The sequence below is a fragment of the Macadamia integrifolia genome, chromosome 8 (assembly GCF_013358625.1).
Source record: "Macadamia integrifolia cultivar HAES 741 chromosome 8, SCU_Mint_v3, whole genome shotgun sequence".
In the NCBI taxonomy this organism is placed as follows: Eukaryota; Viridiplantae; Streptophyta; class Magnoliopsida; order Proteales; family Proteaceae; genus Macadamia; species Macadamia integrifolia.
Genome location: NC_056564.1, coordinates 17,691,774 through 17,708,814, shown reverse-complemented (window position 1 = coordinate 17,708,814; position 17,041 = coordinate 17,691,774). Strand labels below are relative to the sequence as shown.

Here is a 17,041-nt window from a genome sequence, read left to right as displayed (position 1 = left end):
GGTGGAACACTTTCATTTCCATCACCAAATCTACTGTGGGATGGGTACAATAGTAAGGCACTAGTGACGTAGATATAATTAAGCTAGACAGTCACCCATGGAGATGGAATAATTTCATCCAAGAACAGAGTACATGGCCAAAAAAACAAAAGGAAGAAGAAAGATTTGGGGTGGAAAAAAAGGGAACTAAAACTAAGATTTGTAAATTCATTCGATTAGGACATGTCCATGGACGGTTCTCATATAGGCCCACAGATACAAGCGAGTGAGCCAGACAACCAAATCACAAGGACATAAACACTTTGTTAGGCAAATGGGAAGAGTCTGAAACAAGATAGCTTACATTTCCACCTTTACATATACACATGCACCACATACATTGCTGAAACTGTCATCCGCGTGTCAAGTCAATATCAATGTGGGAATTCCTCATATCCATCGGGCGAGACCCGACAACAGGCCACCCAGTCATTGCAGAAGTAGGGGTCAGTGTTTGAATGGGAGAGGCATTTGTTGGTGCAGCCAATTTATCACCCGTTGGCTGTTCAGAATCTGCACCTGTTTCTGGACCAGCCCCTGTCTTGTTCTTTGCCTTTGAACCACCATAAACAAAACTACCCACGATCACCTACAAAGATAATCACATATATAACTGATTCATACATCTTTAAATGAAGCAATACAGGTAAAAAACAGAGTACTTACATGTAAGAAATTCCAATTCAATCCCAAGACCCTGCTACAACCAGCCAAGGCCCTTACTTCCACACAATTTTCAGGATCACAAAGCCAAGATGTTAAGTATTTATTTTTGAAGCAAATTTGGAATTTCAGACTCATTTCAAACTAAATTGTGTTTTTCTTTATTTTACAGGGACTTTGATATGTGATGTTTTCAAGTACCCACATTTTAACTCCTGCAATTGGTCCATTCTTTTCCCCCTAATAATGATGTACATTCAAGCCACTTTTCCTTATTGACAAAACCATATAATCGATGATAATTACACATTGCCTTGTCAAAAAGAAATGATATTTCACATTATTTCACAGGCATAGGTTATCAACACAGTTGATAGTGCTAACTATTACAGAAGAGACAGCTATTTGAACCGTGCAGATGAATGATGTGGCCAATCCAAACTGTTGCCCTTAACATATCATCTTTGAGAACCCCACCTCAACTGTATTGTCTACCATGTATTGAGATTTTACTTTCAAGCATCCAACTGCATAGATTTTTTTACTTCTAAACTATTTCTTTCTACTTTATTTTGCCATGTTTCAGAGTTCACTCAGGCAGAAACTATGACACATGATTATTAGAGGATAGGGCCTACCTAAACCCCAATTTTGGGGCCAAATAGCAGAGAGGGATACCCAATCTGTTAAGCCCGACAGGCAAGCTGCTTAAGTATTTAAATCATCAAAACATAAAAAAATATGTAACATGGCAACCTGTGAACATTAGCAAGTTCAAAAACCCTATCATGTTATAATCTCCCCTTTTTGGATATTTTCTTATTTCTTTACTTCTTATAATGCCGGTTGTTTACAGAATAAGTCCATGATTAAGAGCCAATGAAAAAATGGCCTGGTTTTTATATCACCAATATCATATTCTCATCTGTGTTGTTCACATTTCCCAAAAAGCAAAAGCATATTTTGCTGATAACATAGTTGTCAAGGTGCCTCAGTGACCAAAGCTGTTGCAAGGCCGCTAAGCGTTTGGGCACCCCCACCTAGTATTTTATTATGTATCAACAATATAATTATGCTTACAACAACAATACAGATTAAATCTATACGCTAGTTTAATAATATACAAGCAGCATTATTCCAACATTACAACAGCTACATTATGTTAGAAACAATATTATTTAGTGAAAAAGAAAGAAAAGAAAAATATTAAGTTCGATGTCTGTCTTAACTCTTAATTTATTTATGGGAAAAAGAATGCTGCCTGGCAGTGTCCCCCTGCAGCCTCTCACATGGGGCAGTGAAATGACCGCCCCGGCCCTCACCTTGGATGTTCATGCGCACACTCCATTTGCCCCTGCAAGCAGCCTAGCAGCAAACCCCTTCCCTTTATTTATTTATCTTTTTTTTTTTTAACCATTGGTTGAAACGACATTATTTAGTGCAAAATAAACACAAATAAAAAAATAAACTGCCCAAGGACCTAGGCATCCCAAGGCGTCTGCCTTGTTATGTTAGAATAAGGTGGGCAACAGCCCAGCCTTTGGAAACCCGCTCAGACGCCCAGGTGACACCTTGACAACTATGGTTGATAATATAAAATGAGGAAGTGTTTCTTGTTTGGGGGGGTGGAGGGAGTGTGATTCCTGAGTGTGCGAGAGGGCCAATGGGAGCACACGAGGAAGCATTCACAAAGGACACATTTTTCCCTTTCCAAGTAAGACGGGCCAGTCATTTGCCTCCCGTGTGTCTGGGCACAGGGGCCACACTCCCCCACAGAAAACATTTTATCATATAAAATTTATTTCATTACACTAAGCATTTAAGCTATAAAAGTACATGGACAATACATAATACACGAAAACACACAACATTGGACAACAAAAACCTTCAAACTTCTGCAAATGTTGGAGAAAATTTTTATACTAGTGTGGGAGGCCTCATCCCCATATCCAAATTTCCAAAATTTCAGTTAATCTAAAATCAAACCTTACAAAAAATTTACCCAAAAGTAGACCTCGATAATTATAGCTGGGATACACAATATACAAAGGTCTTTACCTGAACTGGGCTTGCTGCAACAAGCATTCCTCCTACTCCACCACCAATGACACGACCATCAGGACTAGAAAGGGAGATGCTAAGACCACCAGTTCGGCTACGGGAGCCACCATTGTCAGTGAGCATATAAGATCCTGATAAACATAATATCTCAAAACGACCCTGCAGAGATTAAAACAAATAAATTTTTTTTTTTTTTTTTTTTTTACAAAATCATCAAAGAGGGAAAAGAAAATAGAGCAATTTATTAAGAAAGTTCCCCTTTTTATCTAATGTCAACCTAAAATTTGGAAACAGGCAATGTAATAACTGAAACATTGCTGAAGGGAAGAAGCTTCATCGGTCAATAAGCATCCCTATTCATCACATAAGTTATAAGCTAGTATTATCATAGAATCATCACATCAATATTTCAGTCGGCATCCTTGATGATAAATATGATGAAAAATCCAACATATTTACAGGGTTAATTTCTTTTTCTCTTTAATAAGTAATTAGGAGGTAAAATTTGCTTGAAATGGAGAGAGACTAAGAATGAAATCGCAATCATCAATATTTTTTTTTTTTTTTTTGGTAGAATGCAAGAAGATAGGCAGATCGTGAAGGTTATGTTGCTAGTCCAATCAAGGCAGTGTAGGCTTAGCCTCCCTTCTTCTGCTTGTAATGAGGGGGAACATGCCTTATGAAAGTACTACTGCAACCATCTCCAAGAAAAAAGGAATAAAAAAACCCCAAAGGCATTGGCAACCACATCTGACCCCCACCCCCCCAAAAAAAATGCGTTCAAGATATATGAATTTATCACAGGTAACATTCCCCTGGTATTTTACCAAACATTCAATATTCTCACTTTTTCCAGCTTCAGATCAGATTTCTTTTGGCATTTTGTAATTTCAGTCAAATATGATGAAGTAATCAATGTAATAGGAAGTTACATAATATAATTGTATGCATGATCAGTCCCATGCACACAACACACGGGCAGAGACATGCATGTGGGGAATGCACACACACATGTATCATTTTCCTTGCTGCAGCAAGCATGGGTCTTTATATCTATTAGGCAGAGAGAGAGAGAGAGAGAGAGAGAAATGTAACTGCTAGCATACATCATAGCCAGAAAATGTATTTTCTTGATCTATATGAAATGTTTGTTGCAAACCATATAAATATCTTCCTGATGAGTGAAGATCAAGTACGGAAGTCAAAGGTAAATATTGTGGGCCTTCTAACACCAATGTTTAGCAGGCAGGGTATTGCTCGATCCTGCAGACCTGGTCCTAATCAAGGTTCAAGATTTCTTGGTCAAAACCGAAATTCCCAATGTCTGTTGCAAACCATATAAATATCTTCCTGATGAGTGAAGATTAAGTACGGAAGTCAAAGGTAAATATTGTGGGCCTTCTAACACCAATGTTTAGCAGGCAGGGTATTGCTCAAATCCGCAGACCTGGTCCGAATCAAGGTTCAAGATTTCTTGGTCAAAACCGAAATTCCCCCGAAACTATACATATTTCGCCTCACCATATCTTTAGAGTATTAAAAATATTAAAAATAAATAAATAAAAACCCAAATGGTAGTTTGGTTTCATACCCTAGATTAGTAGCGTATGTGTATGCTTTCTCAGATATAACATATTCTACACATAATTTAGTATTAGAACACACAAAATTCAATAAAAACAACTAAAATATGCCTTAGAATTGAAAAACCATTTAACACGAATGTCAAAGTGTTACAAGAATACAATCAGGTTGAAACACACCAACGAAACTTTCCCTCTAACTCTATGTCAGTACCCCATAGTGTTCTAGGAAGGCTTAAAATATTTGGGGAAAACTCTTGATAGAACCTTGGTTTCTATAGGTAAAAAGTGAAGTTTGAGATGACTTTGCGACACTTTGACCAGGTTCTTCTTGCTCAGAGATTGGGTCAGAAGAGGAGCTCTCTTGCAACCAATCTGTGGAAAACAGCCTGAGGGAAAAAGGTATAACTTTAAGTTTGAATCTTAGACAAATCTTGCTCAAATGCAATAAATCATCATTGCATTGTAGTAGTCCCCAAAACTCTGTTCCACCAAGAAATGTAGGTGATGTGGCAAAAACTACCAAATGTGGGGTTTTTTTTTTTTTCCCCTGAGCTTTTCCCTCTAATAAGAGAAACCACTCAAAACTCACGAAATGCTTAGAAATTATTTCAACCCATTTCAATCGACACAGTGCTTTAATATGCACTGTTTTATATCAAAACCAAGTTGAAACCAAAATTTCGGCATTTCAGTCAAAACATTGCTTGCCTATTGAATTGCACTGACTTCCATTTTGACCTTCGTTGAACCAAAATCTTTCGCGAAATCTCAGTGGTTAAGACTGAGATTTCAAGCTATGTTCCAAGTTTGGTAAATGTGCTGTGACTCACAGCATAGGCACACACTTCTTCTGTTTTCGATCTGTTTTTGCATCTATGAAATCAATAGCAGGCTGCAGGACATTTTTTGCCTTCCCAACCATGTAAAGTTCCGAAGACCCACCAAATCAAAAATAAGTTATGCATCAATGCCAAATAGTATTGTCATCAAAAGGAAAACTGCTTGAACCTCGTATGTGACAGTCCCTCCAGAAGTTGCAGGCTGACGGAGTGTCACTGTAGACACAGCACCATTGGCTGAAAGAATGCACACAGCCCTAGGCCCTTGTTGTGAAAATGACATTATTTTTGTAGCAATGTCCTGCATAAGATGATACATAATTCGTCATAATATTTCTTTGGGCTCAACAAGAAGTGCAAAGAGAATTTTCATAATCCAGCATATTACTGAAGGCATTCACATAATCAATTTTGAAAAATTGTTACAATAACCAAGTAGGGGTTGGGAAAGGTAAAATGAATTCAATCATCATAAAAGAACATTATAACACAACAAATTTGTGGGAAAATGGAAGAACACACCAGAACCAAATCAAGCAAAGCATAATTCATATTCTTTTCAAGGGTCCTTCTGTTCTATGAATTCTGCAGGACAGTCTTTTAACATTTCAGTATCAGAACATTATGGACTAACTGACAGTTATGGAAGATCCAGGGTCTACTACATAACTAAGAAGTTTCCCCTCCATGAGGAAAACTAGTAGTTTTTTATTTCCATTTATACAACTTCAAGCATTAGGGAAACCATAAGAAAGCACTAGAAGTAGGAAATACCTCCCCAACTGAAACAGTGATGATATGTGGGGTAAAACCCATTCCAGCAGAACTAGACAGCCATTCACCTAACAAAACAATTAACCATTAGCAAAAGTCACTATAACACCCAAAAGTACAAGTGAAGAAAAGCGATCAATTTTTGTCAAGATAAGGCCATTACTTCAGAAGAAAACTATTAGTAATAAAATGAGAAGACAGAAGCAGAATAAAAGAACTAGCCTATAGCACATAGTGGTCTGATCTTCAGTAATAATCGGTGGCGCTTCTGATTATGTTTAAGCAGCAAATAGGTTGGCAACATAAAAGATACTCTAATTAATACAGCTTAAAATGTAAGATACCCAGCAACACACGGAAGAAAATTGCCTGAGAATACTAACCAAGAGAAGCTAATTGTTGCTTCCTGCCAGTCCCGGGTGGCCGCCCTCTACCTCGCTTCTGGGTTGGTGAGATCGAGGAGGATGGAGGAGCAGAGGAGGACAGGGGAGACAGTGCCAGCGACACGGTGCCATCAGGGCCGTACTTCCGAGGTCTACCCCTTTTCCTCCGCACAGGCTCTCCTTGCGGCGCCCCAGTTGAACCTGGAACACTCACGTTACTGCTATGAGGTGAAATGGCCGACGAGGCCTCTACTTGGAGGGCCGAGCCAACGGAACTACTACCAATATGTGATTGCAGTGGCATTGTTGGATTAGACAATGGACGAATACCAGGTGGTCCATGCAACCCGCTCTGAGCTCCAGGCCCCGACCCAGCTGCTCCTCTCAGCTGCTGCTGCTGCTGCTGCATATAATACGATGCAGACCCAGGTAACGCCATGGCTTCTCTCCCGTCCATGCATTTACTTTATGAACTGATTAAACAGGTACTGGCGCAATTTGTTAATGACTAAACCTACTAAGATTTAGATAATCCAACTAGTCTCTTCACAAGAGTTGACTCAAAAGGAATCAACAGACTAGGATCTGAACGAAACGCAATTCCGCAACTGGGATTTCGATAGAGATATTTGTATTGGGTAAAGGGTATGTGAAATTTCAATGTAACTCAGCAGGAAGGAACCATCAAAATGAAACTAGAAGAGCATTTGGAAACAGGACTAGATCGTGCCTTGATTCTGAACCAAAGCACAATCCTTTCATGTAATGATACTAAAATTCCATGGAAAATGCTTCCATCAGAGTGCGATTTATAATCCAAACACCAAATGCAGTTGAAGGTTTGAGTCAGAAGCCGCGAAATTCAAAGCTTTGCAACTGAAGATTCTAAAACCCAAACAGAAGAAAGACAAGACAGCTTCGGGAATGAATAGTAGAAGATCGTAGATTCGAACTTCAACGGAAGTAACGGAGATAAAATAAAAGATCAAATGCTTCTTTTACTTTTTATTTTTCGGATCGAAGGTGAAAGACAAAATTGAACTGAAACGTCAAAAGAGAAATGCGAAACACAGAGAAGTGAAGGAATCTAGAGAGAACTAGTGAAAAGAAAAACATAGAAGCACAAGCTCTGCCAATCAAACAAAGACGTTTCCCCAGATGTTTAAGAGTTAAACTAGCACCAAATCAACTAGCAAAAAGGATTTCAAATTTCAAGACAACGGGCTCAAATTAAAGCTACAACTTTGAACTCTTAACAGCTTATGAGGCCCTAGATTTTAAAGCTTCATCGGCAAGAGAGAGAGGAAGTAAAAGGCCAAAAGCTGAGAACAGAAAAAATCAAGGATAGAAAAGCAAAAGTTAAAAACGGAACATTTGCACTCTCACCAACCGATCACGAACCCTAATCCCGAAGCTTTTGCTGAAGAAATGCATAACTTCATAAGCATGAAGCAGCAAAGTACGATTAAAACAAAGTAAAAGAGACTTGATAAATGTTAAAAGCCCACAGAAAGAAGCCACACTACCTCAGCGCAACACCGATGGCAATTCAACCAGACCCAGATAACATAAAAGCAATTCTACAAAAAACAAAAGCAGAAACCCAACTAAAGATTCGAATTTAGAAGCTCTTGCAGAGAAAATGCAACAAAGCCGAGAGGGAAGTGGGAAAGAAGAACAGAGGCTAAAAACTACAGAGAGCAGAACTGAAATGAATTTTGAGATTTTTTTTTTTTTCTTTCTTTCTTGGGATCCCTTAAGAAACTATTAGTTTGAATTAAAGGGCCAACACTTTTTATCAGTCAAGGGCCTCCAGGCCGTAAATTTCTGACTCTAAGAGGGAGAGGAAATTACAGAAAGACACCATTGGAGAGAAGGGTCTGGCGTTCGAGGAATCTAGGAAGAAACAGCATCACTGTACAGTCAGAACAACAATAAAGGAAAGGAGACAGATGAACCAGAGGACCAAAGAGGTCACCCACCCCATCTGAATTACAAGTCCTTATCGGTCGGCTCATCCCATGCAAAGTCTCTTACGGCAGAGAGCACTCTGACGACACCTCTGTTTTGCTCTCAGAAACAGAGAGAAGTAATTACAGAGTAAAACAGAGGAAAGATAGTATGGAATCCGAGGGTTTTTTGACCTTTTCTCCGATTTCGGGATTTTCTTAATTGTTTGTTTGTTTCATTGAAAAAAGAAAGGAAATTAGGTTGCTTTATGTAGCATAGTTATTCGAGCTGAAATTATGAGGTGGATTTTCTGTAGAAATACTTTTCTCCGTTTCCAATCATCACGATAATTTCCTTCCATCTCAATTCTCACGAGTTATGATCTCATCTCATCTCGTGATGACCTAGATCAGAATCTACAGCAACACTTCTTTAGTTCTGTATATCCCTTATTTCCACACATTTGGATTAGAATATTTTCAGTTTTTACATCTTATGCCCCTCGTTGTGTGGGTCCCAATACTCATATCAAGGGAACCTTTTCTAACGTTAGATTAGGATCTCAAGTCTCAAAATTATGATATTCCAATCCAAAGCCAAAAAAATGGTCCTCTTCATGACTCTATTCTCCCTTGAATCATATTCTCCTTTAATTAATGTTTAAAAATCATTTCGAAATCCAAGGTACAGAGTAATAGGTGCAATGGGGATCTGGGCCAAATTTTTTTGGGTCCGGAGACACTGGATTTGGGCCCACCAATTTAACGGTCTGGCTGTTTTCCCATGCACCCGTACCAGCCCAGGATTTGAGTTGCCATTGGCTATTGTTATAGATAATCCCATATGTTTATTAATATAAGCTATGGGGTTCAGGACTGATGTTAGGATATCATTTCTTTAATTAAAATAATCTAAAAGCTATGGACAAAAATAGAAACAATGCTTACTGGGCCCAGGTTAAGGAAAGAGCAGAAATATCTTAAACAGGAAACTATGTGAGGAGTTAATCAATACCCATAATAATTATTTATTAACATGCTAATCCAGAAAGGAAGGGGCCCACACTTTTGTCTCTTTCAGTATATGATTAGAGGGAGCGTTTTTTATGATGTCAGTGTAAGAAAGAATCTACATGTTCCATCAATGAGCATATGGAGAATGGTATTAGTCACATGGGACCCACATAGGATTCACATGATCAGAATAAGAGAGAGTGTGTTAATGTGGATACCATTATTTATATAATGTGAGAGGGATGCATTTGAATATGCACAAGACGGTGCATGCTTCCTTTCCCCTATAATTAACACAAATGGTGAGCCTTGAATGTGAATGTTGACTTTGAATTCATTTTTTACAAGGTTGATTAATAAATATGCGAGGATTTCCACAAGTGTAGTGAGAACTGAGAAGTATTCGACACCACACCCCAATGGTTGTCTTGAAAAAAAAATTATTTGCATAGGGTTCAGATATTCCAAATAATAACAATTAGGGGTGTCAATTCCTAAACTGAACCGGTAAAATCGGCCGGACTGAACCGATAACAACACGGACCAAATCGAACCGAAGCCTTATTGGTTCGGTTCGATTTCGAGTATTGCAATCCCAAAACCAAATCGAATCGCACCGAAAACCGGATGAACCCGAAACCAAATTGAAACCGGCTCAAAACCCGGACCGAAACTGAAACCAAACTGGTAAGAAACCGAAACACTCCAAAATTCATTAAAAAAAATCAAAATTTGCATAGTTTTGTATACATTTGTTTGGAAAGTCGAATCCAAACTAGACCAAAAATCAAAACCAACCCGGTTATAAATCGATTTAAGAAACCGAAGACAAACCGAAACCAAACCGCACCGAAACCGAAACCAAACAGAAACCAGAATTTCCTTATTGGTTCGGTTTCGATTTCAACTTTCCCACACCGAAACCGACTCAACCCAGACCGAAACCGAGCCGGACCGACCGATTGACACCCCTAATAACAATAATAATAATAATAATACCCATGTGAGAAAAAGAATTGCATTCCAACGTTGTGGGAAAGTTTTTCTTCTAAAGAATTCAGATTTTTCACAAATGAATTGTGATTCTATTTTGTATTTTCTAAACGGGAAAAATCCCCACATTGTCGATGTACAACCTCTCATGATGTTGTATCAAAAAAAAATTATGTACATGGGCAAGAGAGCACTACCCGTTTGTGCAGCCTTTGCACTAGCACGCATACCGATGGGACGTTGTGTCGAAACATCTTCAGCACCTGGGGTGGGGGGTACAATGTTTTTGTACCTGTCTGTGTCTAGGCGTTGACACAAGTAAGTGAGTAGCTATCTTTTTAAATTTTTTCCCCTTTCCTTTATGACTATTATGGAACCCTACAGATGATAGCACTCAACACTACCAATGGTTTGACATTTGAGATTCCTCATATGCCAATAATGTGGGGAACCCCCTCTTTCTAAAATATAAAATTAGAGAAAAATGGTCTCTATGGGGAATACTACCCCTGCACCCACACATGGGGTGGCAAAAAGACCGTCCCACCCCATGAAATAGTTGATGCTTCTTCTTACATTCCCATTGGTCCCAGTTATTCGCATGAGTCACATTCCCTTACAAGAAACACTCTCATAAAACTATATGTAGTTTGTAAAAATGCAAATAATCTCCCCATAATATGATTCCCTAGTAAAAACAACTTTGTCATATCATCAAGGCAAAACCCTCCCCTATCCAACTGCATTGTGCATGATTGTGCACCATGCACAACTATGCATAAAACAGTTCCCCTAACATTAAATACCAATGGCTCAAAAGGTCCTTTTCTCCAACAATGAAAGAATTGAGGGTCATTAATCCCCCACCCCCCACCCTTGGGTTGTACCAAGTCTCATCCAATTGTATTAAAGACAAAAAATCTTTTCATGATGGGAGAAGAAAAACTTGATTTTCAGTCCCATCCTCTCTTCTCCAATTTTTATTAATTCATGATTCAATAAACTTTACATCTACCCTCCCACCATGAAAGATGGAACCATTCATACCACAGTACAAATCCTAATTGAGTGAAGTGACCATCTTTTTGCAGCTATTTGTCTTGTATTAGAATTCTTACCTTCAAATGGGAGGGTCAAGCACTACAACCAACCTCATCATTAAGTGTACGATAAAAGTAATATTTATAATCCTTAGGGTGTCATTATTCTGTATATCCCTCAATGTATGAAGTCTAAAATGCCCTTGACACTATTTCAGGAGTCTCTTTCAATTATTAGAAGTCAGAACCTAAGAATTATGAGATTCCCTCTTCACCATGGATGAAAGAAAACTCGATCCATAATTTATCTATCTATATGTTTTAGACCACTTTCTGCATATCTCTTCAATGGATAATGCACCATTTGAGAGAGTGATGGGTCTTTCTTCATTTTGTTTTGGTTTCCCAAAATTCCATCCTCCTTTTTTTTTTTTTTTTTTTTTTTTTTTTTTTTATATATATATATATATATATATTTATATATATAAGTTGAGTTGAGTCGACCTTTATATCACATTAAAAAAGGGAAGACAAGAGAGTTGCTTACAATCCATGTCAAGAAGAGTTGTGGAATAAAGAGTAGACAAATTCATTTTGAGGCAATGATCAGAATTGATATCACTCAATTCTAAAGGCAGGTTGGGTACAAGAAGACAACGCATGGAAGGCAATCATCTCAAGCTCATGAAGCCCCAGTACAAAAGAAACATGAAAATAGGTGGTTGTTGAAGACTTACAAGCTTTTATTATGAAGATGAAAGTGGATCATCGATGCATAAAATGAGGCAGAAAACTACCACTACCATCTCCATTCATCACTTTTCCATTTTGGGATTGTTTTTAAAAATATAGTAGAATCATTTCCAACCGTTACCACTTCCCAAGGAGGACTATGTAGTACTTTCAAAAAAATATTCTAATAATTAAAATTATTTTATTTTCAATTGAAGTATATGGATTTTAGAAAAAAAATTGATAGAATTAAGGAATCTATATGACAAAGTTTAAATAAGAAGATTTTTTTTTTTTTTGGTTAACAAATAAGAAGATATCTTAGGCCAAGTGCCTCCATGGTGTTGCCCCTTGGTTACCATTTCAAAGTTGATAGTAAGGACCTCCAACACCTTTAGAATCCACCTCAAGACATGCCTTTCGTGGAGGATTCGGCTTTTCTCCACTGATTGTTTCTTCCAATTACCTTTCAATTAGACATAGACATGCTTCCCTGTCATCCCAACACCTGCAAACACACAACCCCCAGGTGTGTGTCAGATACATCCCTAACATGTATTTGATTGGAGAGTGATTCAGGTATCAGAGGATGGTTGTACTGCTTCTTCGTAATAGACCTATAATTTTGTTTATTTTTCAATCGTTAAAAAAAAAATGTTAGATTGAGTGGGGTCTAAATTTTTGTGAGAATCCAATGTTTCATTTTCTCCAACTGTCATTTTATCCCATGACGACTTACCCTATTGTCAAAATTAAGCAAAGAAAAATAGGAGAAAAAAAAAATAATAATAAACACATATTGGACCTTAAATTTGACAATTGACAATAGATGATGTCTCCTCTTTCATTTCACAGAGTTCAGATTTGTCTAATTGGCATGGCAAATGACAATTTTGGGCTTGCAACTCCTGTTTTATCTTTTCATTTTATTTTAATTTTTTTGGGTAGAAGCTACTCCAATGGATTTGCGTCCGTTCTACTAAGAAATAATGGTAACGAAAAATTATGATAATCTTCTGGAGAAATTATAACCTAAAAAAACACATCATTGTACTTGCAACACTAGTAGGAAAACAGGCCCACAACAGGCCCATTCACCCCACAAGACAGGCCACCTACCAAAGTGACCTCGCCAGTCCACGTAGGGATTTGTCTTTGTCAGTTATTATTATTATTATTATTATTATTATTATTATTATTATTATCATTATTATTATTATTTTTTTTATTTTTGAAGGTTCAGTAAGTCCTAGGACCTATGGTAGTGCATGTGAAAATATTTTAGTGTTAAAATTTTCATTTTAAAATTTTTTTTATAAATTTTTTTATTACGAAAACTGACTTCGCTTTTCAATTATAGGTCCTTAAAAAGTTTGAATATTCAACTTGGTCAAACCTTGTAAGGATAGATCACACTTTTTGTTATTTAAAATATATATATATATTACTAAAATATGAAATATAGGAGGGAGGGGGTGAGAGGGTGGGATAGCATCAATGAGTTTTTTTTTTTCACTAAATGTTCAGCAAAATTTTGTTGAAGCTTTTATTGTACAAGTCATGAATTCATTCTTCATCTAATTTTCTATTTATAAGTGAATATTAGTTTAAGAAAAGTTTAAAAGACATTCAACAATAGGATACATGTATTCCAAATCAACACATGTGGGTAGGTAGAGAATACTTAGAGTACGAGACAACTCTCTTTTAGGAACTCAACAAAATAATCCTGTAACTTCAGTATAAAGGATGCCTCGTCATAAGGGGGGAGGCTCAGTAACCAGCCCAAGCGATTATAATAAATTAGTAATGTCTCAAGGTTGGCGTGTTTTTAAAACTATATTCTATAATACATTAATTGACATGAGCCAGATCCTTTTTTTTTTTTTTTTAAAGAACAAAGAAATAAATGAGCAAATAATTCGTACCCAATAACGAGTTCATTGGTGGACTCTAATAACAAACTCAATAACCAACAGAAAATGGTTTTAGTGAAAAATCATAAATGGCTTTCAAGTTCTTTTTTATTTTTATGCTTTTTTTTTAATATTTTTTAAGGGAGAGGGATAGGTATGCTAGCGTAGTACCTAGGAATTAGGAATGCTAGCATGATTTTGACCTTAGGATTTGATCAACTTGAATTGAACCATTGGATGGAGAGAAGATATACAAGTTTTCAATTCACGGTTGCAACACGTTTCCTCTCTCTCTTCTCGTCAGAAAAAGTCATTCATTTTACTGGATTATCCAGCAAGAGAAAGGGAAGTACTCCTCTTCCGGTATCAAGAATTTAGGATCAGACATAATTGACGATTTGCAGAGAGCCAGAGAAGGCGAAGTACAACATTCATTTTTCCCTTTCTTTTATCGATTTGTAGAGAGCGGCTTCAACATCGGTGACATAAATTTTTTATTTTTTTTTCCTTTCTTCTATCGATTTGCAGAGAGCAGCGTGAACATCGACATCAACGGCTATGGCAGCAGTAGCGAGCATTGCAACAGCTCAAACCAGAGGCTTTGGCTTCTTGATTAGTAAGCCATCTCTCTCTTTCTTTCTCTCTCTACTGGTTTTTCCTCTTTCTTCTATCTATTTGCAGAGAGCAATAAACATCGGCAATAGGGGCAGTAGTAGCAACAACGGCAGCAGTTTTTTTCCTTTATATTTTCAATTCCTTAGCTTTATGTGGAGATTACATCCCTTTTTAGGGAGGCATAGGGTCTTTGATGGTGTAATAGGGGGCCTACATCGGCACTGGAAGCACAGAGAAATTGTCAAAGTAGTTACATTGCAAAGGGTTTTTTCAGGTTAGGGATACTGCAAGACTTCTTGAGATTGAGAGTGATGGGGTATTGGTTCGCAAGAGCGGCAGCGGCAGATTGGGACAAGAGTTTTTTTTTTTCCCCTTTCTTTTATCGATTTGCAGAGAGCGGTGTGAACATCGACGATATGAGTGGGTTTTTTTTTTTTTTTTTTTATCGATTTGCAGAAACGTTTAAACTTGCCGATGATGCTTTTGGCACACTGGTCGGAGAAGGGGTCGTGGATGGGAGAGTAATACCATGGTGCGGCGATATTGGATAGGTTTTATATGACCTCGCCCTATAAATGAATGAGATTTTTATTGTTACATCTAATGGTCAAAATCTCGCTAACATACCTTATTCCTAAATATAACGTTAGCATACTTGTCCTTTTTTCTATTTTTTAAATAGAAATATGCTTTATAAACAATACCAAATGCACTCAAAAACCTTCCAAAAAAAAAAAATTTGATACCAAATAAGTTAGCAATAGGAGTTCGCTGGTGGACTCCAATAGCAAACCCAAGTACCCAACAGAAGTTCGTACGTGCAACGAACCATGAGATGATCCATAACATTGCAATGTGTGCGAAGCCCACGGAGGGCCCACCGATGCCTATAATACAATATCATATCCACATCATAACACATTATATCACATCACTCTAAAAATCCAATCATCCATTCATTTTAGATTTCGGAGTCCATTTTTGGGTGGGCCCCAGCACTTGCTAAATAGTAAGCTCCCGTAATCGATATCCCACAACTGAGCTGTTATCTCTAAACAGATAACCAACCTCCGATGGTGGAATGCGGCTTATTACACCGTTTCCCACGTGCTCTTTTTCAGCCAGCTTGTAGTTAGGAAAGAAGGACAGATAATATTTAGAGAAAATTGCATTGTCACCCCTGAACTTTGGTCCTTATTCAACGCCACCTTCTGGGCTTTTCGAAACGTTAAAGTCACCTCTTAAAAATTCAAAAAATTTCAAATTGGTCTCTACCGTTAGCCAACTGTGTTAAATGAATGAAAATCTGTTAGTTTTTTTATAATATACCTAAAATACCCCTACCTATTGTGAGAGGACAATATTGCCCTCTCTTTTATTTGCTTCTTCTAAATCCATCTCCCATCTCCCATCTCACTCTTCACTCACTCGGTCGAATAAGAAGAAGAAGATGGTACGGTAACCTACAATTCGATCGTGCACTTCGGCGTGCGATTCTCAGGTGGAAAGCTGACCGGCGTGCGAATCTCTTTCCTCCAGCGTGTAAACCTCTTCCCTCCGGCGTTGAATAAGGACCAAAGTTCAAGACCTGCTAAGAATATTATCAAATTCGTGAACTCTAATGGATGCTCTTTGCAATCACCGGTAGATGGGCTTGCTTCTCCTAATCATCCAAACAACTAACAAGGTCTCTGTAAGGGCTAAGGATCTTATTCTTTCAACAGAACAGTAGATAGCAATGGGCAGTTTAAATGGAGAACAAATCCCACTCAACCCTATTCAGACAATAACTCAAAGGGAGATTGGGTTTGACCATTCAGGTTGAAGTTCAGTTTCATTGACAGGGCACCTACATCACATATGTTTTACATAATACACAGAAAATGATGGATCAATATATCATTTTAGAATTTTTATATCTTGCCCTTCCAGAAACACTCCAAAAATGAAACGATTCAGCATGTCAAAGAACGAAAAAAAATTGTTTCCAAAACAACATCTCAGTCAGCCAACAGTCTAACAGACTAAAACAAATAGGCATTCATTAACCATGAAAATAAAGTTCTCCTAAACCCACATCAATTGAACCATAATTTTGACAATCCTTATTATCCAATACCAACTAATAATCCCAAATTGGAACTCATATTTTTTTCTTTCTTTTTGCCAGGTATATGGTGTATCTGTGTTTCGGGGAAGGCTGAGACAGGGAACAGATGTCTATCTTCCATGTGTCCATCAAATGTTTCTTCCCCTGCCAAAATAAATCCAACAAAAATCCCTGCCTAACCAATTGCATCTAAAACAATAGCAAAAGAAAAGAGATGCTTTCAGCAAGCCCAATAAGCCATTTACTTGTATTTTTGTGTACCCAGATCAACAGTGAATAAAAATTCCACCAAAAGGAGGAAATAAAAAATTGGGGGGGGGGGGGGGG

At 37.6% G+C, this 17,041-nt stretch overlaps 1 protein-coding gene across 1 annotated transcript; it reads right to left on the bottom strand.

The window, feature by feature from the left end:
• Positions 1 to 187: 187 nt before the first annotated feature.
• On the bottom strand, positions 188 to 8,442 carry LOC122087117 (AT-hook motif nuclear-localized protein 9-like). The gene is made up of 5 exons (XM_042656124.1): positions 6,346 to 8,442; positions 5,963 to 6,030; positions 5,358 to 5,489; positions 2,761 to 2,922; positions 188 to 628 (listed from the first exon to the last, which is right to left on the bottom strand). The coding sequence occupies exons 1-5, from the start codon at positions 6,800 to 6,802 to the stop codon at positions 392 to 394; spliced, it is 1,056 nt and encodes a 351-aa protein (XP_042512058.1). The 5' UTR covers positions 6,803 to 8,442; the 3' UTR covers positions 188 to 391.
• Positions 8,443 to 17,041: the final 8,599 nt, after the last annotated feature.

Excerpts from the sequence above, each read along its gene's own strand:
- LOC122087117 (XM_042656124.1), bottom strand. The coding sequence starts at position 6,802 with ATGGACGGGAGAGAAGCCATGGCGTTACCTGGGTCTGCATCGTATTAT. Across the intron at positions 5,490-5,962 it reads TCACTGTTTCAGTTGGGGAG|GACATTGCTACAAAAATAAT; the intron begins GTATTTCCTACT and ends CATCTTATGCAG. Across the intron at positions 2,923-5,357 it reads GAGGGACTGTCACATACGAG|GGTCGTTTTGAGATATTATG; the intron begins GTTCAAGCAGTT and ends TAATCTCTGCAG.